Source organism: Orussus abietinus, unplaced genomic scaffold (genome assembly GCF_000612105.2).
Source record: "Orussus abietinus isolate OABI.00-Male unplaced genomic scaffold, Oabi_2.0 scaffold36, whole genome shotgun sequence".
In the NCBI taxonomy this organism is placed as follows: Eukaryota; Metazoa; Arthropoda; class Insecta; order Hymenoptera; family Orussidae; genus Orussus; species Orussus abietinus.
In genome coordinates this window covers 720,312-747,959 of record NW_019394241.1, presented here as the reverse complement: position 1 = coordinate 747,959, position 27,648 = coordinate 720,312, and the positions used below count along the sequence as shown (strand labels likewise).

The 27,648-nt window shown below is 39.2% G+C and overlaps 3 protein-coding genes, 1 long non-coding RNA gene and 1 other non-coding gene across 6 annotated transcripts; 2 read left to right on the top strand and 3 right to left on the bottom strand.

Moving 5' to 3' along the window:
• Positions 1-8,052: 8,052 nt before the first annotated feature.
• LOC105703868 (calpain-D) lies at positions 8,053-16,972 on the bottom strand. The gene is made up of 11 exons (XM_012432600.2): positions 16,332-16,972; positions 15,017-15,411; positions 13,490-14,847; positions 13,184-13,417; positions 12,557-12,949; positions 12,166-12,467; positions 12,025-12,061; positions 11,624-11,949; positions 10,863-11,205; positions 10,607-10,785; positions 8,053-9,587 (listed from the first exon to the last, which is right to left on the bottom strand). The coding sequence occupies exons 1-11, from the start codon at positions 16,589-16,591 to the stop codon at positions 9,407-9,409; spliced, it is 4,008 nt and encodes a 1,335-aa protein (XP_012288023.1). The 5' UTR covers positions 16,592-16,972; the 3' UTR covers positions 8,053-9,406.
• Positions 16,973-17,090: 118 nt separating this feature from the next.
• Positions 17,091-27,348, top strand: LOC105703871. Its single transcript, XR_001104403.2, has 3 exons — positions 17,091-17,229; positions 17,805-17,950; positions 27,137-27,348. It is a non-coding gene; the product is annotated as an uncharacterized LOC105703871 (long non-coding RNA).
• Trnar-ucu lies at positions 17,871-17,943 on the top strand. Its single transcript has one exon. It is a non-coding gene; the product is annotated as a tRNA-Arg (tRNA).
• LOC105703870 (prolyl endopeptidase FAP) lies at positions 18,777-22,155 on the bottom strand. 2 transcript variants are annotated; one of them, XM_012432604.2, is made up of 4 exons: positions 21,986-22,076; positions 21,355-21,685; positions 20,547-20,828; positions 18,777-20,135 (listed from the first exon to the last, which is right to left on the bottom strand). In XM_012432604.2, the coding sequence occupies exons 1-4, from the start codon at positions 22,015-22,017 to the stop codon at positions 20,007-20,009; spliced, it is 774 nt and encodes a 257-aa protein (XP_012288027.1). In that variant the 5' UTR covers positions 22,018-22,076; the 3' UTR covers positions 18,777-20,006. The 2 variants fall into 2 exon arrangements, with proteins under 2 accessions (XP_012288027.1, XP_012288026.1); XM_012432603.2 differs by lacking the exon at positions 21,986-22,076 and adding an exon at positions 22,077-22,155 and having other exon boundaries at positions 18,778-20,135.
• Positions 22,193-27,428, bottom strand: LOC105703869. The gene is made up of 7 exons (XM_012432602.1): positions 27,344-27,428; positions 26,439-26,638; positions 25,636-25,878; positions 24,903-25,137; positions 23,889-24,124; positions 23,575-23,804; positions 22,193-22,280 (listed from the first exon to the last, which is right to left on the bottom strand). The coding sequence occupies exons 1-7, from the start codon at positions 27,407-27,409 to the stop codon at positions 22,210-22,212; spliced, it is 1,281 nt and encodes a 426-aa protein (XP_012288025.1). The 5' UTR covers positions 27,410-27,428; the 3' UTR covers positions 22,193-22,209.
• Between the last annotated feature and the right edge of the window lie 220 nt (positions 27,429-27,648).

The window sequence follows — 27,648 nt, the reverse complement described above, 5'->3', positions numbered from 1 at the left end:
GCGGCCGCGCCACGAGCGTCGCGATTTAACTCGCGGCCACACGCAACGGGCGATCGCCATTGCGTCAGCTCTCTAAAAGATATTCGCTTCAAGAATCTATCAGCGCCATCTGCAACACCGGGTTCCGTTCTAACCTCTAATCCATCCAATAACACGGAAACATTTGTCTACAATGATTGCGCACGTCGAGTAGAAAATTTCCTCCTACAATCGTGTCAGCGATTCTTGTAAATATAAATTCCCTCCGTTTCATCGACCAATGCCAAAGGCAGCATCGACAACCAGGTAAGTTGTTACTTATCCATCGTTAAGGTGAAGTGAAAGTAAATAAAAAATTTTAGATAATATTCCAATTTATTATTAAACTTGCCTACATGATACAAATCAGGGGACAACACAATTTCGATATCGCTTTAGTAGGTGGTAGTAAATGCTCGATAAATGTCTCTTCTCGCTGTCGCGCACAATTAGGTTCTCTCGTAATTGTACAATCTCCTTCCACGAGAGGTGGGATTAAATTCAACGACGTTCAGATCGGTGCGCAGGCTATCACAAGGTTGATTGCTGGTTCGGAGCCATACAGGGTGTTTTTAAAGTCATCACAGACAATCGCGACCTCTATGGGTGTACCATCACCAAAAGAGCGACCCCTGAAATGACGGATCCCCGAAGACGAATTTGGCTTCCGTGCTTCCATATTTTCCCGCTAAGAAACGAAGGTAGGAAGTCATACACGGAGAAAAATAAAAGCCTAAAAGTTACGGATGCCTACCTGTTGGAAATTATTGTTTCAGGTACGGTTAAAAGCTGTCCAATTAGACAATTAACTCAGCTAACCTTACTATCTCGCATGTACAATTAGCAGAGACATTTCTGTAAATGCAGCTGAAAATGGCTGTTAATATTTACAGGGATAAAACTGGGATATTTAGAGCATCAAGAATTGTAGACGCAACAAAGAATATCCGTTGACATTACAGATTCGCTCTGTGCAGGTTATAGTTTCCGGAAAGGTTAAACATATTGGCAAGCGTTATGGATAAAATCTGAAGATTTCACGGATTGAATCTGTTAAATCTACTGATATCTTCTGTAGAAGTACCATATGCAAGCATCCACATAAATAGTCGAATGTACATACAATGGCGGACATGAATGCCTCCCCTGCAGATACGACATCGCCTATGCAGGTTGGGAGAGCATTGATGTCTCCCGGTGTACTCCTTACAGATTTTGCCCGTAAGCTTAGCAGATCTTTTTTCTCCGTGTAGGAAGCACGGAGCACGATTACCGGGTACAATTTGGCAATTTCCGTCGAATCCGCATATTCCCTTCGAGCAACATCCAGGTTATCAGCCCACGTTATCAATCCAACGATTTGGGCCTCGAAGAGACACTTCAGGGCGTGCTTTTGCGTCTGTCTACAGTCTAGAAAACACCCGGTACGCAGTATCACTTGCAGAGTACGAGTCGCTCAATGACTATGAAATGACACCGTAATATTATGCTATATGATACAAATACAATGAGATACCGTATTCCTTTCACATATTAAGAATATATTTTATACTCCTGGGAACTCAATCGGTGGCGTGCGAATTTCCCGCGAGATTTCGGCTCCTTCTCGAAGACCGAGCGAACAAAGAAAACGGAAGAACGAGCGTGCTTCCGAGAGCTTCCAGAAGGCGGTCGATTTGCAAAATTGCATCCCAAAAAAGTCCCCGTGGTGGTCGGACCGTCCTCGCAAGAGGTACTTAAGGTGATATGAAAGTGTAATGTATACATACCAAATGTCAAAATATTTATAAAACTTTTCTTCAAATTGGCTGCACCGAATCATTTGACACTTCACCACGAGATTATAGAGGCCTTAAGGACGAGCTCGTGAAATTTCATTTTTCGGCAAAAAATTTCTATTTCTCGCGGAGATGAACCGAAGAAAGATATTTTTGTTCGAAAAATGAAATTACACGAGCGTCGCGTTCTTCCTAAGAACCTCCATAATCTCGTGATGCAGTTTCAAATGACTCGGTGCACCCAATTTGGAGAAAAGTTTTATAAATATTCTTACATTTTATATATATATTTATATATATATATATTATATATATAGAGAATGACCCTTTCATATCACCTTAAAGTTGGCATTAAATCGTTGACGCCAGGAAGTCTTTGCTAGAGCTCGATAATACCTTCTTCAAAGTGGGCCCTGACAATACGGATAACAATTATTGTGCTTTTTTTAGGTAAAGCCGAAACTCTTTTCGGCATTTCTCTCTCGCTCGTTATTATTGGATTCGAACTTATTAAAAAAAATTTCATAAGAATGTATATGTTATACAAAAAAAATATATATATACGTTATACTAAAAATCATTCATAAATAATAGCAAAGAGGGACGGTTTTAATTTATTCTTAATACGTTCCAAGCCAATGACAAGAAAGGGCCAAAAAGAAAATTCAAAGGGTAAATAAAGAAGCACCAAGTTTTTTAGAACTCCGTTCTGTCAAAACCACTTAGAAAAAAGTTCTATCGAGAAGACGTGAACGAAGACGAAATCGATTTTCACGGTAACATATCACTTTAACAATTTTCAACGTCCTCGTTGCCCCGCATTGTATGAATAATATCGGCACCCGCGTCTTATTCTAGTCGAAATATTTTCTCATGATTAAATGTTTGCTCTAATAGCGGATTCATAGGATCATTCATTAAATGCCAACTTATTTCATAACCATCCATTTAATGTCTCTTGCCCCTCTATGCATCTTCTCTATTCGCACGCCACTGTCGCAGGTTCCTCTCAAATATATATTTACTAACCTCGATACATACAAACATATGCATATATACGTATATACATATGCATACACGTGTATATATATGTATGTATAATCCGTTATGGGTTACCGTATAACTTAACGCCGTGTAACAGCGACAACGAAGCGCATGCAAAGTAACTCGAACCCAACGCAAGCAATGTGCGACTTTTTCTCTCTTTTGCGACCCTCGAGTAGAATAAATACACGTCTCTTTCTGTACACGTGGTAAATGTCCCCTAAGCATTGAAACCGCGATCGTGAATCGATTCCTCCTAAACCGCGAAACTCTGTCCTAAAATGGGCGAAACTCTCCCTCCCCCTTTCGAGGTTATTTGTGCCCATAATTATGAAAGTGGTCTAAGTCAAAATTAAAAAAAAAAATGAGTTTATCAATTATTTCACGCCATATTATGTCAAACGAAATTAATTCAATGTAATTTCGAAACAAAAAATATATGACTTAGACCACTTTCATAATTATGGGCACATTTCATTCCTGGCCCTTCCGATGGCCATCGGCAAAGAATTCAGAAGTCCCATAGAATCCCAGATGCTATGTTAGCGCTTGATGCTCCAAAAGTTGGCTAACAAACCAGAAGAGGGAGTAAAAGAGAGGTAGTATGTGTTAGTAAACGATATCTCACATACGGGAGGAAGAGAGACGCACATAGAAAAATGAGTATTATGGGTAATATAAAGAAAGAATGTAATTCGCCATATATCGCCATAAGATCAACCCCTTAACTTGTGCTAAAAAAGCCAAACTGTGCACACTCGAGATAATTCCAGCGGCGTTGTACTTTATGCTACTATAATTTTTCACCCTCGAATATAATCGAGAATTTTATTTCTTTGCCAAGACAATGTTCTAGTGTTTTTTTTTACATAAAAAAATTGATTTATTTGGCTGGTTTTTTTATAAATATCTGTGCGTTAAGGGGTTAAGAGAGATGGAGATGATTACAGCGCCGCCATCCGCTGGCTAACGTACTATTTGTCAAGCATCGAACGTCCGTATCTTTCTGGGCTTCTACGGAGACTTCTGATTTCTTTGCCATCGGTGGAGGGCCCAAGGACCATCGAATTTCTACGTATTCCTGGTCAATTCTATTAGACGGAGAGGGGAACGAGAGGACTTCGCGAAAATGATACAAGTTCATTTCTCGAGTCCATGTGGATATTACAAGAGTGGACACCTCTGCCACAACGATCTTAAAGCCACAGACCGGAGTTCAACGCGCAAACCAGCTTCACGCTTTAACCCTTTTCGCTGGCTCTTTTATATACATATGTATATATAGATATATGTAAAATAGAATTTTCGTTTAGAGAAAGAAGATCACGCCTCGCTATATACGACATGCCGGGAGAACGAGTCGTTATAAAATTATTATCGGTTACTACTCCATTAATCTAGGCTTCAGTTTAGTATGGCACCAATGGTCAGCTCAATAATCGTTCCTTCGAGAGTATGCAGTTGTGATCTCAATTGCTAGAAAGAAAAGAAGACAGAGAGAGAGACGGTAGACCTCGGCCCACTGTACTCGGCAGCAACGTTCTTCTCTGTGTACGCGTGTTGACGTATATGTGCATGTCTCGTGTACGAGTATGTGCGGTACTCGTTTCTCCCCCGTTAAGGTGAAGTGAAACACGTCGAGGGACTTGTTCGACGTCGGAAAAAAACGTTCTTGAATTTCGCCCATGATAACTGCATATAACCCCTCAAGAAAGGTATACACTGGGAGACATCAATGCCCTCCCATCCTGCACAGGCGATGCCGTATCTGCAGGGGAGGCATTCATGTCCGCCATTGTACAATCGTTTCCGAGTACAAGAATCCCCTTAGGCAACGTCAAATTCATCTAACCTGCGGAACACAAAGTGAAAACTTAAGGTGTAACACCCGAACACTCTACCCACTGGTACTCTAATGGCGTCGTACCGACGCGCGTCTACGATTTTAGTAAATCATGTGAGAAATGTCAGTCTGTATTGTGGCACTTCTCAGTAGCGTTCAATGACGTCTTTCTCCCCGCATACTTCGTTTGAAAAAAGCCGATCGACTGATCACAGCACTGGATATTGTCGCATCACCGCGTTCAATGTACACAAATAGGCCCTTCCTCATATCTCACTTTAAGCAGCGCTTTTAAACGTCTTTTAGTTAATGACCGGACCGCTGCTAAAAGACGCCATACTCATACCTTCATTTATGACCGCTTTTCGTTAAAAGATCGCCTTTACGAATTGTAATATGAAAACGTTGGAAAACTGTGACGACCGCGTCCTCCGCATGTGCGTTTTTTTGCATGCCAAAAGTTTAGAATCTGCTAAACTTTGCCGCAAAAATGGAAAGCGAATTTTACGGAATAAAGCCGCAACCAAAGCCGAATTTCTTGGTTAGCCGAGATCAAAATAAATTCGACTTGAAAAATCCCCGATATTTATTTGAAGCCCTGTATTCGCTTCGCGAGTTTTTCCTCTGAAACAAAATGTCGTTAATGCATTCCACTTTTCATGTACGATTTCGACACCTAAAGGCGCTCAAAAAGAAACTTAAAAGGGGGTATGAGGAGACATTGCTGCTAAAAAACATCTTTTCTGGCTTCTTCTAAGGATTTTCTATAAAAGTGGTTTAAAAGCGAGACACGAGTAGGGTCGCTTATATAACAGTGCTCTAAAATACGTTTTTTAACGCTAAAAGTGAGATACGAGTAAGGACCATAGTCTTTGCTTCCGCTATTTGAAGTTACTACGGCCAATCGGTGTTAGGCTGATTAGATGTTTCGGTCGTGACACGACGGGGCACCGAATGGGCAATGAGAACGATTCAAGAACGACGCCAATAAGATTTCTTCCGTTTACTTGACACGAACAGATTCGAAATCCTTTTATGTACAATCAGGGTGCAGGCAGCCTATCGATTTAATTCAACATCTTCCAAAGGATACTGGTTAGCCATTTTTGTACCATCGTCTGGAAACATGGAATATGGCAGTATCAAGTTTTAAGCCGTGGCAAGTACATTTCGTGAGAAGACCAGTACCTCAATTGCTCGTACGTGCTACGAACGACGTACCGAGCAAGTGTATCCTCTAAAGAATGGAAAAAACGACGTGGAATTCCGCCGGCATTTCCTGCTCGAGTGTGTTTCGAGACTACCTAATTCCCGGATCGACGCCCAACAGGAGAACCGTAATAAAAAACTTGTCAATTTACTTTCGACATTTACAGACACCCTTAAGATTAAAGTAAAAAATCGATTAAAACAACGCTCTCGACGGCCCCGGAAGGATAGTCGGAATAAAAATCACGGTGACGGATGCATAACGCTTTGGGACTATAACTATGTAATAAAAAGACCGGCTCGAGTATACGCGCACTTATACGAGTTGCGTCTTACCAACTAATCGACCAAACTTAACAACGAATGATAAAAGGCCGATGTATCCTTCTAAAATTACTAATCATTCCGTTGGAACGACGCTGTTCATGCTACCAGTGGAACGAGTATGCGTTCGTCAAACTAATATTCTTATTAAACGGACATTGGGTTTATTAGTACGGCGCCACTAATGGTAAATGCTTCGCTTTTATCGTAGTATTCAAAATCAAATTAGGTAACAAAAATGCACGCAAAACTTCAAACGTATTATTGAAATTCTTATCGGATATGAGAACTTAAGAGAACTAAAGAGTCAGCCTATATATATCTGAAAAGTCAAATCGTTAGTGACAGTATTCTCCAAACTGGGTGCACCGATTTGTTTCAAATTTCATCACGAGAATATGGAGGCCCTAAACTAGGTCCTGATACTTATGAAATTTCATTTTTCATCCAAAATTTATTTGGTGTGGTCTGTGCACATGTTTTACGCTTCTTGGAGGCTTAGAATAAAAAATGAACAGTTTTAGAATGTAGCTCGAACAATTTAGAATACCGTAGAAATGGAATATTACAGAGTCAGATGGGAAAATGTGGTAAGTACTTTCACCAACGATTACAAGAGAATGCTGGCTTGTCCTGCGGCTAGCACGTGTTTTTAGAGCAAAAATTTAGTTGCAGCTAAACGTCACAGATGGCGACGTTGGTTCGTCAAAATATAAACAGTCATGAATTCATGGGATTTCGACAGTTTTACATCAATCTTTTTATCATTACTTTACCGAAATGCCAAATAGAACCCTTCAGTTCGTATAATTTTCAACGTAGGCTGTAAAAGACTTCAACGTAAATATAAATGTCGGTAATGGGACGCGCCAGCTTATGTTACCACTTGAGTATTCAAAACGGCATTCCCCCCAAAAAGGGTATAAATGAATTTTACTTTAGCGACGTCGATTAAATTTTTTAGCGCCTTCCATATCCTCTGAAGAAGTACAGACTTTTAGGGTTTCGTTTTCGTACTATCCAAATAATGAGGTCTCGCTTATAACATCTACTCGATTACATTCAAGAGAATTCAATTTGGATCCAAGATCTAACAAGTTCAGTATTGGATTTCAACAAATAAACTTTTAAGATCAGTGAGTATAATTATTTGTTCACGCACTCAGAATTCCTACTAATTTCTTTAAAAATACCAGGGTACTTCTAGGCTCTTCTATTGCTGTTGTTCCACATATCAAGTACAATATTGAACGAGAATCCTATGTATAGCAGATTTGCTTATAATTATGCCCTTGTGCCAGAACCACGTTAAAATGTTTTTTGAACATATTAATCAGCACATAATGCTTAGAAAGTTTTTTATGTAACAATTCCACGACCTTTATGCTCTGCTTATATGTAGATAGCTTTATGATTGGCACATAAAAGAATCTGTAAATAAAATTCCCTAGTTCCTGACGTGACAACGGAAAAGATAATCGATTCAGATATACAAATCTCTTAAAGCCAATTTCGTAATAACTAGCAATACTTAATAATATAAACTAAACCACTAATATAATACTAGAATGGTTAGATAAATGCGCTTCAATGTTCAAAAAGTAAAAATAATACAACTGGTATTTACTTTACGACTTCTGCATTTCCTTAAATTGCGAACGTCTTTGGTCTAGTACATAAAACAGAAGTCAAAACGATAATGTAATAAAAATATAAGGAGAGTAGAACTTAGGTGACTTTTCTTGTTGGTACTTATTAATAATAAGGATTAGGAAAATGTGCTTATCTGTGCTAATGGCTGATTTAATCGATGTACTCTTGCTACTGAGTACTATACGTCGTTTTCAAATTGTACCATTATATTTTGTAATGCTGATTAATACAACATGAAAATATCCATGAAAATTAGAATCTGTATAGAACGACCCATCCTTTATTTTCCTCAGTCTTAATGGCCTGTGTAAAAACTAGTACTTGACTTCTAGGCATTAAATGATTATTTAAAAAAGAAATGTCATGTTAAAGAACTAAATTAGACAATGAGTAAAAATCAGAATATCAGATCTACAAAAGTTACCCGGGATTGTTGCAACGGTGATAGACCAACAAATTGTCAAACATTTTCTAAAGGAAAGAACACGAATACTTCACCTTGCACATTAAGGAATCATTTCAATGTATCTTTCTCCTGCTATAAAACAAGAATCTTTTCAATGCATGTTTCTACTGCTGGAAAACAAACAGCTAATGGACACCATGTGCCCCAAATTTGTTTGGCAGTGAACGTACCAACATGAAAAAACAAGGTTCATAAAATGCAATTATTAATATTACAACATACCGCGTCCACTGTTAGCACATATCTCTATTGCAATTGTACAATGATTTCACCGACACATTGAATAACAGGACTGTTTTACGTATAATTAATGTGCGTAAAAACTCGATTAAAAAAAAAGAAAAAAAAAAGAAAAAAAGAAATCGCCCGATCCGTGGTGGCACTATGCGCTAAACAATTCCAAAACCGTGTACGGCGATCATACACTCCTGCATGCTCCCTAGAGATTTCATTTAACAGTACTCGTTTATCATCAATGATCTTCATGGTTTGTCATTTACTCGCATGACACTTAAACTATTACGTTGAGAAAATAATTATTTTTTTTGTTTGTTTGTATATAGCAAGCAAAGTGTTCACAACTTGTGTCTCTTCTAAGTACATCATCCCTTGATCTGTTATCAATCAATTGGTTCTAGCAGAAATACCTAGTTTGCGCGGAAATTCTCGAGCTTCATTCGAGAAACGTCTGTCGATGAAACGCGATAATCGAGAGCAGAATATTATATTACAACCGCCGTATTTCAATTTATCGTAATGTATATATTAAATTAGTTATTGTATGGTGTCTAACGCTGAGCATATTGCGACGCCAAGAAAGCCCATCGGAACTCTCCGAGCACGTGACTGGGAAGCGTGAAGATCACCGTAGACTAATGGCGAGGACTTTTGGGAGGACTAACTAATGTCTTCGCGTTCCTTTTCAGCTTACTTTGGTTTTTAGCCACCCTCGGTTACCAGTCATTGAGTCTACTCAGTGAATCCTCTTCGATTTTCCTACGTCTCGTCGACGCTCGCGCGTTTCGCTCGACATTACTATGAGATTGTGCACAGGATGCTCCGCAAATCCGTTCACGTGATCAAACGAGGACTGTGCAGACCTTCGACTTGCGTGTCAATCTGAGGACAGTGTTGAGTATCCGGTGGGCCCCAATCGTGCAAATTCCCACTATTGGCCAATCTGTGCGTTAAGCGATGTGCTATGGAAAAACCTCCACTGCCTTCCAGTTGCGTTAATACAATGATGACTTGCCTAAATGAATAGTCAAAATTAGATTACCATATATGTGGCTACGGGGCACGCATAAATATATATTAAGTACAAGGGAAAAACTAATTCCCAAGAAACATCGATTATTTTGTATCAAATTTCTATATCTTGTAGCAAACAGATGAAATTCAAATGGCTTCACCACTGCTTGATATATCAATCACTTTAAGATGATATGAAAGAGTCAGCCTATCTGAGAAATCAAATTGGTGGTGAAAATATTCTCCGAATTGAGTCTATCGATTAGTTTCAAATTTTACCACGTGGAAACGGAGGCCCTAAATTTCCTAGCGCCTTTCATATCATTTTAAAATCTACTGAAATACAACACAATATTATTCAAGCTAGTATTAATATTTCGAGCATGAAGTTTATTGCATATTTATTATTGTAATAATTAGTAATCCGTCTTATATAAACATTGAATACTTTTGAAAATTGTACAAAGTTTTACAAGCGTAATATTCGATTTTAAATAGAGAATGCTTTTTAAGTTCATTTGTATTAACTGTTATATGACACCTTGCGTCATCTGTGATTTCCGTGTCAACTAAATTTTCACTCCGAGACCTCATATTACTATCGTTTTAGCATAGAAGCGCATAAGACACTTTTTTTATCTTTATCCCGATCAATTGCAAGTTTCCCGATTGCCAGAGTATTCTAAATTATCGTACAATTGTCCTGACATTTTTCGTTTCTCATATTAGAGCCTTCAATAATTGGATATCGATCGGAGTATAAGAGCCCGACGTTATTGTCGTTCTGGCCTGGACTAAGATAAAAAATCCAAATTTTGAAAATGTCAGGATAATTCCTAAGTGCTCACGAGTCATGTGTCAAAGTCTCAGACGATTCGATCGAATACCCTTGAAAAAAATGTTTTATTCGAATCGACTGATTTGAATGGGATTTCACTTCACTTTAATTATCGAAAAATAACATACTTTGTTTCCTTTGCATTGGGACATATATTAAATGTGAAATATGTATATTCATACCTATGGAGCGGAGGAACACTGTCAGCAGTTCTCAGCTGACCTCTTGTCGAGACAACGTTATAACTCTCGTGACAGTCACATTTAACGTGTATCCATTTGTTAACGTGTCTATTTTCAACCATTACAACCAGACCGGCCCACCCTTTAGTTAAATAATAAGCCGTCATTCCTTCTCTTCCCTGAAAAATCATACATATTAAAATTGAATGACATGTGTTAACCTCCTGGCAACTCCACATCCAAATTTTTGTCTTACTTCGTGCCGTTGACCTTTAGACAATGTCAAGCTGATTATCGCGTCCGCTAACACGAAAGCTGGAGGTGAAATCTGTTCGACCAAAAGTCTTTTTGAACTATGAATGGCCAGAACATATTCGGGATAACTTGAGGTGTCCTCCATTCCCGTATGCCAGTGATTGAAGGCCAAACACACCACGATATACAGATCTCTTTCCAGCATTTTGTGACATCCGACGAAACCTCGGACTTGTCTCTTACTGTGTTCTACTAAACGTCCAACTTCAGGAGCTGCTGGGGATCTCGTGCGAAAAACAACTACGCACAGATCTAATTGGGAACGCTGCGATCTTTCCGAATTTCTAAATACACAAATTGACATATACAGAGTAACCTCTTCATCGTAGTTCAGTGATATACACATGTATAACAATGCACTTTCATATTTTCACCTATACTGCCTTTCAAATTTGTATAGTAAACCTTTTCTATACCTCTACGGGTATCTCACATTTGATGAAATATTTTATTTACTTAATAGACACGACCTTTGGGACATTCGACTTATCCAAAATAAAAAAAAAATAATTTCCCACAATGTCCTCAGACGTACTCGAAAGGGAAAAAATTAAAGCTAATTATTTCATATACTTTTGGAACATTTTATGGAAGTATAGAAAATCCACAAGTTTTCTTTTCTTCCATACTTCCACTTCTTCTTCCGAGTGCCTTGATTTAATATTCTACTGTTACATGCTGGGAAAATTGACATGCGTTTACCTCTGTCCTTCCTGGAACAATGTAAATTCGGTCTCGGTAGGTTCCAATACTGTTAAGAGGACACAAGATAAATGCCTTAGCGATGACAAAGGCGGAAGAGTCCCACGCAGCCTAACTTCGCTCCAACCGACTCTGGTTTTGCAGATATCGATGCAATCAAAGTACTTGAGGACATCGTCGAATGATATCCAGAATACTCCGTCGGAAGCACCGTGAGGCATTAGCATCTCGCGAAGCTGAAGGGTCCATATAGGACTGTCGTCGGACCAATCACCTTTCCAACTATAGTGGCCCCACGGATTACGTAAACGTAGCAATCTTATCCCCTGTTAAAGGTTTTATATCAATAAACGATGCTTCTTGGCGCAGTTGTAGATGAGGAAAGTCCTGAGTAAACGTACCTGTACATCACGCACGTCGAGAACAGAATACGCATGCCTAGGAGGGAAAAAATATCAATTATAGGCATCACCAAAAATACAGTATATAAATAGGAAAGATTTTTATTAGAGTAAAGGTTGATGTCTCTTCATTTTAAATACCTCGGTCGAAGACCTTTGCGCTGGTATTCCTCTTCGTCGACTTTCATGTTACCACCGCCACAGCTTGCACCCATTAAAAACATAGCTTGCCGCGAAGACAAAAGCTGAGCCCAGATTAGATCCTTATCTAGTTCATCTTCGCTGGGAAGTGCAGAAGGTTGCAGTGGCACGCTCTCGCAAGGTGCACCCGTTAACGTCGCCAAACCTTCTATCGCTCTTCCGGACACCAAAGCTTCGTAGCAACCATGTATCTTGGCAACTGCTTTCTCGATCAGCGGCACCCACAGCTGCTTTCTTTTAGCCTAATCGAAATAAAAGCCATCGTTAAGCAGATGCATCGACGTTAAAAATGCTCGAAAGCACGGTAAATAATAAAAGACACGCATCGTACCTGAGAGTAGACCAGGTGACCTCTTTTATCGCAAGGCAGTAAATCATCGACAAGAACCGTGGTCCACTTGCCATCTTTACATAGTCTGACTTGGTACGCACCTTCGGGGCACGTCTCCCTCATGACTAAAACTCTCCTGACGAGTTCGTCGCTTTCGGCTAAGACCGCTAACGCTGACAACAACCAGCAATTACCCAAGACACCTTGGGAAATGTCCGAAGGTAAGGGTGTCCTAAAGACGGCCCAAGGCAGTTTAGAATCTACACTTGAATCAACGTTAATCTGGTGTGGTCTTCTCCATTGCACCACGTGGTTGTCTTTCGTGTCCGCCGGATTATAATACAGCGACTTCGGAGCCGGCGGAAAAGAATCGTCGACAAACGGTTCATTTGTCTGCAAGTATAATTTAACAATTGATATCATACAGCTCGAGGGATTCACCATGGAAGCAATAAAGAAGAAAGCGTATCGTGAGATTTTCTTTTCTTCCATTCTCTATTACACTGTCTTCGACTGATTTAAGAGGGGTTTCACTTCATCTTAAGTTCCAAAATATTGGCAATCTGAACTGAAACGACCGATGAGCTACACAGGACGGATACATTTAACAAGCAGTGAACAAATTACCTCTTTGCAGTAGCGCACAATTCTCTCCCACTTCTCCAGCGCTTCGCGCTCCTCGATTTGCCTTAAATTCTCCATGACGACGCTTTCCTGCCGTTGTATCCGAAGAGTGTTGGTACCAGGTTCGTTCAACCTCGGTCTGTCTCCCGGTGCTTGGGAAAGGGCCTTCGAGCTTTGGCACATCTCGCAATTCCCGTTCGTGCTCTTGTTCTCGTACGTGCACAACTTGCACTGCCACTGATGACACCAGCAGGTCAGAAACATTGGAACGATGACAAATTCCAGTTCTAGATAAAGGGATATACTTACTTGAGCGTGCGCAGCGTCCTTCGTCTTCGGGTGTCTTTTATCGCTCGCTGCAGAACCGTTTCTCCTGACGGAATTTCGGTGCCTGGGAGTGACCACCTTGGTGCTTACAGGGAGCGGGTAACACAGCCTCGGACTGGGACTTCTCTGTCCCGATATCCTGTTCTCCCTAGGTACCTCCAGAAAGTCTGCCACCGTCTTGCACGCATTGCAGTTCTGGGCGGTCAACGGGTTCCTCAAGGTACAAGATGTGCACACCCAACTCTCGCCCTTCCTAAGCGTGGGGTCTTCCAAGTGCATCACGCTTCTGAGCTTGGAACCACCGCACGCTTCGCAGGTTGTCCTGGTCGCCGCATTCAGCAGAGTGCACTTTTTACACGTCCACCCTGGAGAGGGTGGTTCCAATTGATCGTCCAGGTCGGACTCCATGGTCGCGAGGGTTGCCGATTTCGGGGGGATGCATCGCACGTTGTCCCTCGATACGACTATTGGGGAGTGTACGTGACTGCGGCACGCGGCACTGTCCTTCGTGACGGTGATCAAACTGGGTTGGGTCAGGGACGGCGGCGTCCTGGAGGAGCCACAGATGTCACAGGCCGTGGACCAAAGGGGGTTGTACGCGTACGAGCATTTTCGGCATGTCCACATGCGCTTCAACGGACTGACTGCTGAGGTCTCTGCGACCGGACTGGTCGCTTCGCTGTGCGCTTTCGTAGTTGTTAGTCCTAACTTGCTGCTCTGCTTCTTTGGTAAGGGTGGCGGGGTATCCGGCTCGGAAATCCCGATGTAGGAGTACTTAGGCTTCGGGTGGAACCCGATGGAGTGCGGCGGCACTGCAGGTGGGTCCTCGTCGTTCAGGCTCCTACGATTGGCAGCTTTCCTCTGCGCAACGCTCGCTATGGAATCTATGTCGGAGAACGATCTCCTATAAGACAGTGGACCCGCGGAGGACAGAGCTCTTGGTTCCCAGGCGGGCACACTGATGACAACCCCGCTACAGGGCGCAGGACTCCTCGGAGCTTCGCAGGCCTCGCATTGTTCCAATCCGGGTGCGTTGTCTAACGTACAGTTGTCACAGCTCCACAGGGAGTCATCCTGATGCGCCTCCGAGACCATCAGGCTAGTCGGTCTTTGCACGGCGTTTTCGGCCAGCTTCTGGACGACCGATCCATTCGACAGGGATCTACTTACTTTGGATTCGATACGTTCATAAGCGGAGGGGCTATGACGCTGAGGGTCTTCGGCATTTTCTACATAGGGAACCGTTCCAAGGTCCATGGTTTCTATAGATGGTAGAGTCCAGTCCTCGCGATTAGATCTCGCTCGCTCGCTGCGACTTATGCTCCTCAACTGAGCCATACCTATCGACGAAAGTAAAATCAATGTAACGTATTGTAAATTAAACTGTATACAAATTTATGCGAATAGTTAAGAAATTTCACTTAAATCACGATTGGAGCAACTAGTCCTAAGCTACGTTTTTGGACAATATTTATTTTTAAAGTAAGATTTTGATTCGACGATGAATACCTCGCATTTGCATTCCGTTGGTGCTAGTTGAAATGCGAACGGTGCTGCTACCAGCATCTAAAATGCGAGTAACCACATCGCAGGATACATTGGGTGCCACGTCTCGTCCAGATTCTTGTTTAACACCGTACAATTTACGAACGACATCTCCTCTGCTCTTCCTAGCTCCAACCTGTCTGGCCTCCACTATCGATGAATTTGCTCCACAAGCTGTACACGTGAGAGTTGAACCGGAACTATTCTTCAACAGGCAACGTATGCATACCCACTGTTTCACCAGAGAGGGTAACGATGACGTTCGTTTCAAGGGTCGTGTACTGGGAAAGGTTCCGCACCAGGAACCTGGACGAGACGTCTTATTCTGATTATTCGGTATGGATTCGTTTCCTCCGTTGCTGCAAATGATAATTTTAAATATTATTACAATATATGTGTATATTTTCTTTGTGAAATGAAAAGCATAACGTTAAATATTTATACACTGTGTATGAAATCTCTAACAATGAGATATAAGGGTTAATAACTGTCGGAACACTTAAAGGCATATATTATACATAACCTAGTCAAAGTATCACGCGTTAGATCCAGGTCTTGAGGAAAAACAATTTATAAAGAACAATGATACTGCTATATTAAATGAGAAAGGAACCAAAAAGCTAAATCATTTGCATAAACATATAAATGTAATCTAACCTAATTATTATTTAAGATATCTATAAAACAATACAACAGAGATTTGCCATTGCATGGATTACGAAGCTCCAAGATATTTCTACTCGTCCTCCAAGTCTTTGCTAGAAGGACAAGAAAGACAAACCTCAAAATTTGTATAAACTAATAATCCCATTTAGAGCTTCTTTCAAAGAACCATATATCAAAGAATTCATTTTAACATCAGACATATCGATCGATAAGAGGCCAAATAAGGAAAATCGTCCACGAACGTTTACAAACCGCTTAGACGATTCGAAGCCCTATGGAATGACTCGAGCCTCTGGTCTCGTTATCAAACATTGCCGAATAGAGTACAAATCAATACTACATCAGAGGACATCGAATCGTACAAACAATCTTTCGTAATCCGAGACACAAAACCTAATGTAAACCAAAAGTACGTTAAACTCCCATTAAGGAAAGAGTTTCTCCCGATGTTTGATCGAGTCGGCCCTGTCATTTTATTAAGAATAGGAGAAGAGATCGGTAGGTAGATCTTCCCCATAAATTCATTGGAGCCCTTTCCGATGGTTCCAGCTGTTCCAGCTGTTCCAGGGAAATACACATGTTTATGCACAGGTATCGAGGCCCTCGCCCTCACCTGAGGACGAGCAGGAGTCGGTGGTCCGGCGGAGATCCCGCAGCGAGAAGCCTCGGCGGAGGGGTCGGCGGGCCGGACCCCGAGGACGCGTCGTCCCTTCGATCGCCTCCCGGCGGGGAGCTCAGGGCGACGCGTCGGCCCGCCCTCTCATCGCTGGCGACGCGGGAGAGGCCGCACCTGGCGCAGCTCGCGCTCTCGGTCGCGTTGATCAGAGCGCACTCCGAGCAATGCCACTGCAGCACCGAAGCGATCGACCCCATCCTCCACGCGCGGTCATGGCTCTCCCCGAGTCCGTCCGACCGCGCCGGTCAGGGTGCCCAAGGGTGCCGATCCGCGACAAGGACCGCCGAGCTCGGCGCGCCCGGGCGGGCTCAGCGCCCCCGACGAGCGCCGATCCGCGACAGCCCGCCGTCCTTTGTCATATGTTTGCAGGCCGCCATCTTGGAGTTCCGACTTCCCGCACGACGACGACGACACGAACGGCGCCCGACGCGACCCTCTGCCTCGCGCCTCGACGGCCGCGCTCCGCCGCCTTAGCTCATCGTCCCGGACGGCGTCGACGGATGCCTGGCGAGTCGCCGCGACCTTCTTCACCCTTCGGAACCCTCTCCAAGCGCGCCTCGGACCGCCTTTCCGGCGGACCGCTGTCGACCGTTGTGTTGACTACGCGCGAGGGGCAACACAGGGCCGGCGGCCGCGGCGCTCGGCTCCGCAAAGGCGCCGCGAGGGGGCACCAAAACAGCCGAGAGCGCGGCTGCCCCCTTTTCCCAGTCCGAATCTCGCGCTACGTCGGGGGCACCTGGGTTTTTCAGCTTTCGGGACTCCTTCGGCCTAAAGATTTTCGATTCTGTGGTGGCTGAGATTATTTCAACGGGACTTATTGCTGGAAGTTATTGACGTAAGTATTGGTTAGTTATTGACGTTGAAGTAATTTGGAGTAGAGGGGAAATATTTATTGTTACTTTCTCCCAAGATCTTAACGTAATATAAATAGAAATAATGATCAATACATTTTCTTCGTGTATAGAACGATTTAGCGTTTTAATTTTGTACGTAATCTTTGAAAAATTATTTATTATAAGTTATGTACTGATTTGCAATTTATTTATTGACAATTATTATGTATTCCTGCATAATATATTATCCCTATCGTCGTCATTTGCTAAAAGATGTAATGGGGGAAGCATTACATCTTCATTTCCATCATCCGATTCGATTAGCTCCAAAATCGCATACTCTCCCGCTAAGTCGGCCATCTTGTATTTTCTTGAGCTTTCTGGCGTTCGGGACGTCGACGAAAGCGTATCTACCCTTCTGCACCTTTAAAAAAAATGTAGCACCCTCGTTACCCTCGAGGATAGAAAGTGCAGACAACGCGAACAAACCTATATTTGGAAATAGGGACGAATGTAAATGGGAGCTACCATGAATTGGTACGGTACTGGGAAACTTTACGAGTTATGTTTATCCTAGCGCCATCTCGACGAGGAAAGAAGAACGTACACTTGTAACATGGTTGAAGGAAGGGAGATCCAGCAAGTCCCTGTGGCGCAGAGGATAGCGCGTTGGACTTCTAATCCAAAGGTCGTGGGTTCGATCCCCACCAGGGATGACAAGGCGTAAGCTACCATTTTTTTATCAATTAAAATTATATTCGTAATAAGAAAATTTCATTACGTCTGAAAAGTCGACGAATAGGCTGTCTTAAAAGCGACTTACAATAAGAGTATAATGGAATAAAATGGCACAGTTGCACCAAATGAGTTTTAGTAACGCCAACAAAAGGTTAATAGATAAAATATTATAATATTCACCTATTTTCAGACTAGCAGTTCGTTAAATATATTTAGGAGATATATTTCTCTTTGTTTCGTAATTTGAAATATTTTCACCCTCTTACGGATTAAATTTAAAAAATCCCGTCTTAGTGAGCACTTATGCTACGAAAGGATTTATACCCTCCACATTTCATATTTCTATTATATTTAATAGATTTAGTTGTTTGAGCAGGATGATGATGAGTTAGTCAGGGACGTCTTTTATATATGTACATAGTTTACTATTAATTTCTTTCATATTATGAACATATTTTTTTAAGGTATTAAGGTGTTACTCTTGGATTCAGAAAGGTCTTTCCACCATGCCTATTCATAAATAATAAAACTCTGGATTAGTGGAGAATAATTTGTTCTACGATACACAGATCCATAAAGTCACGTATTAATACATAGTCATTAACCTTTAGATTTGTAACAACCTTTAGTATATCAGGTTTTTTAATTATAACGAACTTTATCAGATACTTAGAAGTAACTGTTTTTTTTACAACAATCAACTGTTCTTTAATACAACATGAAATGTTTCACAGTGGCGCAACAATTCTAGCGATCTTTTTGTGATTTTAGTTCTTTCTCTTCCTGGCTTCTTTCCGATTATTACAATTCATTGAATCGTAAATTTAAAAATAAGTGTACGTTTCAAGTACACATCCGTAATTTTTATAGATGCACTGTGAGATATTTGATGTTTCATCTGTTTCATTTGTTTTCTGCGGCTGTTTAATCGAATCTCATGGTTCAGCCAGTGTATTAAAGTATAATTATCCTGACATTTCACCGCGACCTTTATCCGAGCTCTTCCAATCCTCTTGTCTCGTAAGGTACGTTAACATACCGCTGCTGCAACAGGAATGATCATTTTTTCCTTTCACATGTCTTATTTCATCGATACAAGCAAGCATAACAAGATGTGTTGCTTTGCAATTGATAGCCAGCCATTCTTCCTTTCTCAATTAACTAGACTGATAGAATAGCTGTGCAAACGAGCTACCTTTTTAAATTCTTTCATCGCAACTCAGCTCTATTAATAATACATCGTTACAAGTTCTATTATGTATCTGTATTTAACATACGCAGGAATTATATATTTTCTGGAATTTTAATCGGTAATGAATTTTTTATAAACGGTACATAACAATATTTGAGGCTTAAATACTAGAAGGAACTTACCGAATGCTGCGAAACTATTGGGAAGTCAATTATTTATAAACAATCCATTATGTTTTTATTTTACAGTCATAGAATGAGGCGAAATAAAGTCGCAGAAATTCAGAACATATATCGAAATCTAATTTACAGTTCATTAGGAAATATTTCTCTCGTTAAATTGGCCATTATATACATGACCTAGGATATTTAACAATTTTCTGTACATTAAACTATATTTAATCAGAGATGCAACTCAAGGTCCAACTTTTTCTTTTAATTGGGTAGAAATGTCCGTGGGCAATAATATCTTGTATTTTTTAATTGTCTTCTGCCGACCTCGTTGCTTCGGAGAAACATTGCTCGAAGTAGTCTTGAACGTGTTCGTACAGCTTCACCCGGAAGTCGGGTATTTTATGACCTTGGTCGACATATTGCTGATGCTTATAAATAATACCCTCCTCGGCAAGTACTGCCAGCAGATTATTCGTGTGGTACCTCAACACTTCGTGGTCAGTCGTACCGGAGTAGATAATGAAGTCTTTATCCCTTAATCCAGGAATACGAATCGCTAAATTTGATCGTTCGTATACCAACTTATGTTCCTCGTCTAAAGTCGGGCTCCCGAAGATCTGTACAAAAATTAATGCACTTAATTAATAGTAATAAATTTGATCGTTCGTATAGCAACTTATGTTCCTCGTCTAAAGTCGGGCTCCCGAAGATCTGTACAAAAATTAATGCACTTAATTAATAGTAATAAATTTGATCGTTCGTATAGCAACTTATGTTCCTCGTCTAAAGTCGGGCTCCCGAAGATCTGTACAAAAATTAATGCACTTAACAACTGCACTTCACAATTGAGTCGTTTTTTTTAAGTGTTATAAGTCCACTTTTGAAAAAAAAATTAATTAATGGTAATTTTAGTAAGATATAGATATCCCCTTTTTATATTTATAATCATACATTTAATGAAGCATGATTTCTTGGTAAAGTAATCAAAAGAATTTTAGCTATAAAATGCTATCGCAAAAATATTTTCTTTGAAAGTGGAATAAGTCCATTTGGAGCTAAAAAATCGTTTATTTTCTTTAACAGTTTTAATTATTATTGCTGCGTAATAAAATTTAACAGATTTATAGTGTTAGGAACATCACCCGAATTGATTAACGTTTTCCAATATTTTTAAATTAATTAGTCATTATATAATTGAATATCCAGTAATAAGTACCTGAGTTCCGAAGGTATAAGAATAATGTTCCCACGTCGTAATGGGCGATATTGCGGCGCAACATTGAATTAAATTTTGCGTATCAGTAGCCATGACGTTGAGAGCAGTGTAACCACCATAACCTTCGCCAAACACTCCTGCTCCCTCTTTACTGAGACATTTTACATTATCCATAAAATACTTTACGATCTTGAGTTGATCTTCGACCTCCAAAATACCTAATTGACGCCAAATTTTACTTGACATTTCCAAACTTTGATATCCGCTGCCTCGAACGTCGGCCTAAAGAATACAGTACTACATTTAATAAATCCAACAAATAAAACTTTTAGTGTAAAATAAAACATGTGCATAGTCTGATATTACCACTAAAAATAAAACAGTACAGAAATTCCTAGAATTAATTGAGAGTCGCTATTTTAATACTCTGAAAAAACAATACTAACAAAGTTTCTAAAAGTACTAAAAGATTTTTTAAGGAGCATTCGCTTAATAATTTGTTTCAAAATCAACATACAAAAGCAATAAAGTCATATATTATTAGATTAATCGCAAATTTAGGGTGTATGTCATATATATAAAAAAGCAAAAAATCAAACCTGATTATTTCACTGCTGAGAGAATATTGAAATGAATAATATATAATCAATGAAAATAATAGAATTAGGTATTGGTGATCAGTTTGGAAGCATTTCTAATCCGCGCATACGCACTCTATCAAAGCATTGAAATCTTTTAATACGTGACAAGTATAAATTTGCTGAAGAAATACGAGCTGCCATACTTGAACTTAAATTTGTATTTGTACCTCGAGTACGACGAAGTGTTTTTCGACAGCCAAGTACCATGGCCAAGAGACCTGATATTTTGCTGTTACGAGTTGATCCTCCGGGGCACCATAAACGCGTAAAAGAATCCTGTATTTTCGTCGACACTTTTTGATGTTGGGATACCATTCTGGTGGGAAATGTGCAACCACTCTGGCCAAAAATCCCTCGTACAGTTCGACTTCGAATTCGTACTTCCGGGGCTTTTGTTTCAATTTATTCCATTCTCGAAGTTCGTTGTGCTCTTTCAAATCATGTAAGACAATGTTGGTTTCCGTTTCAACAATTACTGTCCATGGCACGTCTGGACCTCTTAAAAAAAAAAAAATTGTACGGTGTAAATAAATAAGCCCTAAATTTATTCAATCTTTTTATACCTACATACGCTTCGTGAAAAGTAAATGTTAATAAGTATAAGTAATAATGTTAAGGAAATTACAATATGTAACGTAATTTAACTATTAGATACACTGAGAGAAACATTTAATAAGGGAATATAGATGGTTATGCATATGTAATAATTTTTCGGTTACTGTAAATTCACCAATCACACATAGTATCAAATACATATTTGATAATAAAAAGTTCAATACAAATAACTTAAATGATTACCCTTTTTCTCTCAGCGTATGGATAATAACCATCTTTCATGTATGGAGTACGTAAAGTGTAACATTATACTCGTATGATATGATTTGAAAACCTGCAGTTGAGTATGTAATAATTAGCCAGAGAAGACATCTCCACGTGGGCATAAATACACTGTGGTTTATGACCAGGTTGACTTTTTTCTAAGCCTCCCTCTTCTTTTGATGACTCGTCTCCATTTGGACAAGTCAAACATTCGACAGACTCCAATTTGCCAGACCTGACTGGAGGATGATTAATTTTCGTGCTGTAAAAATATCTGTAAAAACAGAAACAAAGATTTATTCAATGGCGAATGTAAACTTTTACCATTTTAATTCCGATACAAATGAGATCTTATTGGACTAGATAATTAAAAAAATTAATAGCCTTCCAGAGAATGCCTTTTATATCTCATTACAAATATTTATAGTTTAATATGCAAATCTCTTTTACGTGAGAAAAATGTTAAATATCATAATTGTAAACATTTACGATAGTAAAATATGCTTACGTGCCGTTTGGATTTTTTAGTTAAATGCGAACTTCCGGTAGCTTTACATTTCTTATCATAGGTACACTTATCGCGAGAAGAAAAAGCCAAGTTACTTAACTTTCAATTATTTATATATTTGTTAAGTGGGGAAGAATAGAAGGCACGCGTACGTGAAAATTTCGTAAGTTACTGCAACTTGTAATAAGCAGAAATATTATTTACCGTCTGGAAACATTTTTTACAGGAGCGGCGATAAAATACGCGAATTTCTCGCCGTCTCTCTGATTTGTCCGAACGTTCAATATTTTAGTAACATAATATTCCGTAGATAGCAAAGGTATGTACGATTGTTTGTGACGGTTCTTGTGATCTAAAAAATATTCATCAGGCCAGTATTCTTTAGTTTCTTCGTTTCTGTCCGAAAATCCAGGACCAACCGATATTGCCATATTAAACGTAGTCATATTTATTGTTTCATTGCGATAAATAATCGGATGTAGAACCCATGGAGTTTGGTCTAATTGTATCGTCCCTGTACGAGTCATAATATTGCTATATTAAACCTAGTCACATTTATTCTTTCATTGCGATAGATAAATCGGATGTTGAACCCATGGAGTTTGGTCTAATTGTATCGCCCCTGTACACTGTTAAAAAAGATGCATAAAATTCATACACTTTTAGTACATAAGGTTGCAGTAAAATTATAAATTTGATATTCGAAAGTCATTTAGTACGCATTGTTTGCAAATTTTTTAGATACATTTTTTATTTTACGATCGTTTACGTAAGTTTATTTTTAAACAAATTTAATCGAAAGATGACAAGTATCGGTGGTACTGGCAAAGAAGCATTGTAGCGACATTCTTGAATCCGCGAAATATTGAAATAATATTAATTAATTAATAGAAATGAAATAATAATATATTATATGTTTTTTACACGTATGTACGAAATTTATAATATATGTTATACATTTTATTTGAAAGTATGTTATAAAATTATAATATTCTTATTAACAGTGTACGAGATGAACGATCGCGTATGAAGCACATGAAGAATTTGTATTTAGTCTCACCATAGGGAGGCGTGATAAAGAAGGCTTTTTCTTTTGACGGAAAGAAATATTTCTTCTCTGGACCTTGGAGGCTGTAGAAGACCGCATTAAACTCGGGATAATCGACTGTATAATCAACGGAGACGAGGTCATTGGGTGCGTTTCTGCAAAAAGACCGTCCAATATGTTCTACATGATGGCGTGATAACCCGGAAGGTCTCTGCGAATTGATTGTCTCGTTTCGGTGATGTCTGAGAAAGGAAAAAGACTTAACATTTTCAAGCGTGGTACAATCAGTACTTTTTTTTCTTCAGTTTATTAGTCACACTACGTACTCTTCTCGCTTTGCGCGAGGTCCCTCTTTTTCTTCGAAAGTGACATTCAATAAAGCCTTGTACAGGGGATCTATAGCTCTATAGTAAGGAAATCTTCTTCGCTTAGAATAAAGGAGGCAATTCGAAAACGCATTGTAAGAGATTTCATCGATCATTGTGTCTTCCGGAAGTGATCCTCCGGCATCGTTCAAGTACGCCTCGTAACTTGAGCACATTGCAGATGGAGTGTAAGCTTTCTTCGGAGTAACAGACACGAAAGTAAGAGTTAATTGGTGATATATTGATTGTCCTTCTCATCAATAATTGATCATTTATATTTATAATGTAATTGAAATTCGTAGTCAAACTGTAAGAGAGGATCGGTCGTATCAACCGTGATTGGTGTAAAATTTCTCAAGTGTGATAAGTTAATCTCCAATTAGTGCAATTCGAAGATGAGAATCCATTGTTTGATAACCACCCAGTTGGGTAATTAATACCGATTCACAAATGCTTTCTTTCTAAGGTGTAAAACTGCAAATTGTAGTGGAATATCGTAAGAATATGTTTTTAATAATACTGCTGCATGTTTTTTGCATATCTCGCATTGATGATTCGTAGGCCATCGAAAACATAAAAAAATCCCTGAAGTAGTTTGAATCTTTCCATGTATAGCAATAATACAATTTTCGATCATATCTGTGGTATCAACGGTCTTAAAAACTAGAGATATGCCCGTAAACGAAATTCTATAAGCCTATCTATTTCCAAATGGATAAAAGTATTATACAATTACACCGGTTCTATTCTAACAAATTTACTTGTAATTGAAAGAATTTTCACGTCTACACTTCGTAGCATTCTTGTCAAACACTGCCCTAAAGAAAATACATTTATATGACAGAAAAGAATTTCAGAAACCATGTTTATAAGGCTTTTTTATCCTGAGAATATTTGATTTTATGGTTTAATCACCTGTTTCAATTATTCTTGTCTGCCAATTTATTATATAGTAGGATGGAACATGCAGTTTACCTTCCACTCGGACCATGACCAATTCCAAATGAACTTGTAACCCGTTCGCGCCTTCACTTCACACGTGTCGATGTTTGGTGGTCCCAATAAACTACGAGATTTGTATCTGCATTCGTGATGTCTTGGCTCGCCCTTTGTCTCATAAGTGTATGTGTAATCATTTAGATTATGAGCCGACATGGCAAAGTATGAGACCAGTTCACTACCTCGCGGAGGTTCTCTCTCGACGTTCGAGCTGCATAGAAAGGAAATTGCTAAAACTGGTAATGCATATTAGATTCAAAGAAAAAGTGAATGTAAAGCGCAGGCGTTATAGTAATACACGGAATATTATCATAGTTTGCATTAGTAAAGATCAAGAAAAGCAGGACAAGTGCATAACGGTCCTGTTATCCCTCAGACATTAATGTGTTGTGCAACAAGGAAAGGTTTATGGTCAATGATTTACATTCTCTAATATTTCATTAATTCGACGAACATAAAGTCATGTCAATTTCTTAAATAAGCGTGTACTAGCCGTTAGAGAATTATTCAATTTTGTAAAGATATCATCTGATAGCTAAACAGCAAGTTATACTTTAAACTCTTACAAAAATGTCCAGGCAACCTATGAAGTGGAATATACGTAAATTAATCATCTAAATTAGGTCTATAGGTACAGCTTTTGTACTAAGAAATATAATATTTCATTTCAGGCGACTTGGTTATTTTTAACGATTTTTTCGTAGCTTACTTGAAAACCCGTAGGCTAACCCTGTATTGTGGATTTGCACGGTAACGTTGATGCTGATCCCATAATAGAGCTACATGTGATTTATTTGGAGCAATTCTGAACTCTTTGCCGTCAAATTGACGAACATGGTATTTTTGTAAGGCAGTAACAACATTGCCAACTTTGACATTCATTACGATTACATCGTCTGCTGCATTCGCGAAGAAGATGTCTTCATCGTCAGTATCTACCCATCCGATATTTCTGCAAAACGATTTTTGTTAACGTTTGTTTTTTAAAAGAAGAAAAAACAACATGTGACTGTATTTTGATGAAATATAATGGGCAATGTTTGGTGTCCGTGTCCGATGTTTATATTTTTTAAGTGTAAAAAGGGGAAATATGGAAGTCCAAGTAGGTACACACCATCGATATGTTCACTTTAATTAATAATTCGTAACAATTAGATAAGGGTACATTTAATGAGTGACTTACTGCTTAAGGGAACTCCTTTTTTACATTAATTCATTAAGCTGAGCGGCATAAACTAATATATTCTGCTTTAAAATGTCTTGAATTTAAGGGTATTCCGAGTTAAGGTGATGCCCAAATGCCCTCAACTTCAAAAATTTAGATTAACTACTGAAATTTGTTTGTTGGGTCATATGATAACGTACATCAATGTTGATAACCCTTCTCCCCCCTTGTAGTTAATTACAATTTTTTAAGCTGGGGCATTTGACCCAACCCGCCTTAAACTCGAGATAGCCTTTAAAAAAAAAAGAGCAATTTACAATTTGACGCTAATTTGCAGACGTACATACTTGAATTGTTGCTCAAAGTAATTCTCGTAAGTGATGACATCTTGAAGAGTAAGATGTCTTGTTTGCATTCGTCTTTCTTTCTCCAGATCTTGATCTAATATTTCGTTATTTTCATCTTGGTGCTCCTCGAGCTCAAATGTTGGCGAATGAGATTGTACGATTAAATAAATACTTGCACTTATTGATGCCACTACAATGATCTAAAATATGAATAAAGCGAAAATGCCGAAACTCAATATATTTAATTGTGCGAAATATGTTATCATCTAAAAACATAATTGAAGTAATTCAAAATATCTCCTATAATCCATAACACAATAAAATATATGTTCGCTTCTCGGTCATTTAAAGAATCATTTTGAACGTTTGAAAGCACAAAAATGTAAAAAAGAAAGCGACTAATTGTTTACTTCCTACTCATGGATTTAAATGTCCTCGTTAAACATTTGTAGGAAATAAACATACTGCATAAAATATGACAAAGTTTAGAAATATTATAAACTAAATCGTCTGTAGTTAAATTGCACACTGTCTTCTGTACTCCTGGTTTATATACATTTACGTGTAAGTGTTCTATTAAAAATGTTCTTTCTAATATTTCCAACATAGGTAAGTTAGTCACGGTAACAAGTTCTTAAACCGTGGCAAATATCCAGCTATAAAGCAGGAAATAACTTTTCGTTCATTTCAACTTTCAGCTTTACGAATTCAGCAGGGTGCCAAGTGAAACAGCAAGACGAGGCACCTAGAGAGAAGTTTTATTAAACTGCTAGAAATGGCTGAAGTTTCGAACCAGTCGGCGTCTGGTAACAACCAGAACTCCCGAACATAAACTCATTGAAGTTTCCGACTTTTCGAGAGCAATCTCGCTAATTAAATTACACAGTCCATTACGAGAAACGCACCGCATAGATTACTCGTACGGCAAGACGTGGTACTCTTCTCACATTAACATGCGTAATGCTATTCATGACTCTGGATATGGAAATGCGGTCGCCATGTCTTTCCTCAGTCCCTCCTATTGTCCATGATTCATATTCATGATACAACGAAGATTTTTCTACGTAGAAGATGGATTCCACCCAGCAGAGTTGGCCATGTTCTACAAAATGCCAGGAGACGTACACTGTTAAAAAGATTCAGAAAATTCATACACTTTTGGTACATAAGGTTGCAGTAAAATTATACATTTTATGTCTTAATAGTTAAT

Coding starts and splice junctions, on each gene's coding strand:
- LOC105703868 (XM_012432600.2), bottom strand. CDS start 16,591: ATGGGGTCGATCGCTTCGGTGCTGCAGTGGCATTGCTCGGAGTGCGCT. Junction 15,412..16,331: donor CGACTCCTGCTCGTCCTCAG/GTGAGGGCGAGG, acceptor TATCATTTGCAG/CAACGGAGGAAACGAATCCA. Junction 11,206..11,623: donor TTGTTCCAGGAAGGACAGAG/GTAAACGCATGT, acceptor TTGTGTATTTAG/AAATTCGGAAAGATCGCAGC.
- LOC105703869 (XM_012432602.1), bottom strand. CDS start 27,409: ATGAATAGCATTACGCATGTTAATGTGAGAAGAGTACCACGTCTTGCC. Junction 26,639..27,343: donor CCGTACGAGTAATCTATGCG/GTGCGTTTCTCG, acceptor TTCATATTTTAG/ATCATTGTAGTGGCATCAAT. Junction 25,138..25,635: donor GTTAGCCTACGGGTTTTCAA/GTAAGCTACGAA, acceptor CTTTCTATGCAG/CTCGAACGTCGAGAGAGAAC.
- LOC105703870 (XM_012432603.2), bottom strand. CDS start 22,114: ATGTCTTCTCTGGCTAATTATTACATACTCAACTGCAG. Junction 21,686..22,076: donor TATTACATACTCAACTGCAG/GTTTTCAAATCA, acceptor TTTTTTTTTAAG/AGGTCCAGACGTGCCATGGA. Junction 20,829..21,354: donor AACACTTCGTCGTACTCGAG/GTACAAATACAA, acceptor TGTATTCTTTAG/GCCGACGTTCGAGGCAGCGG.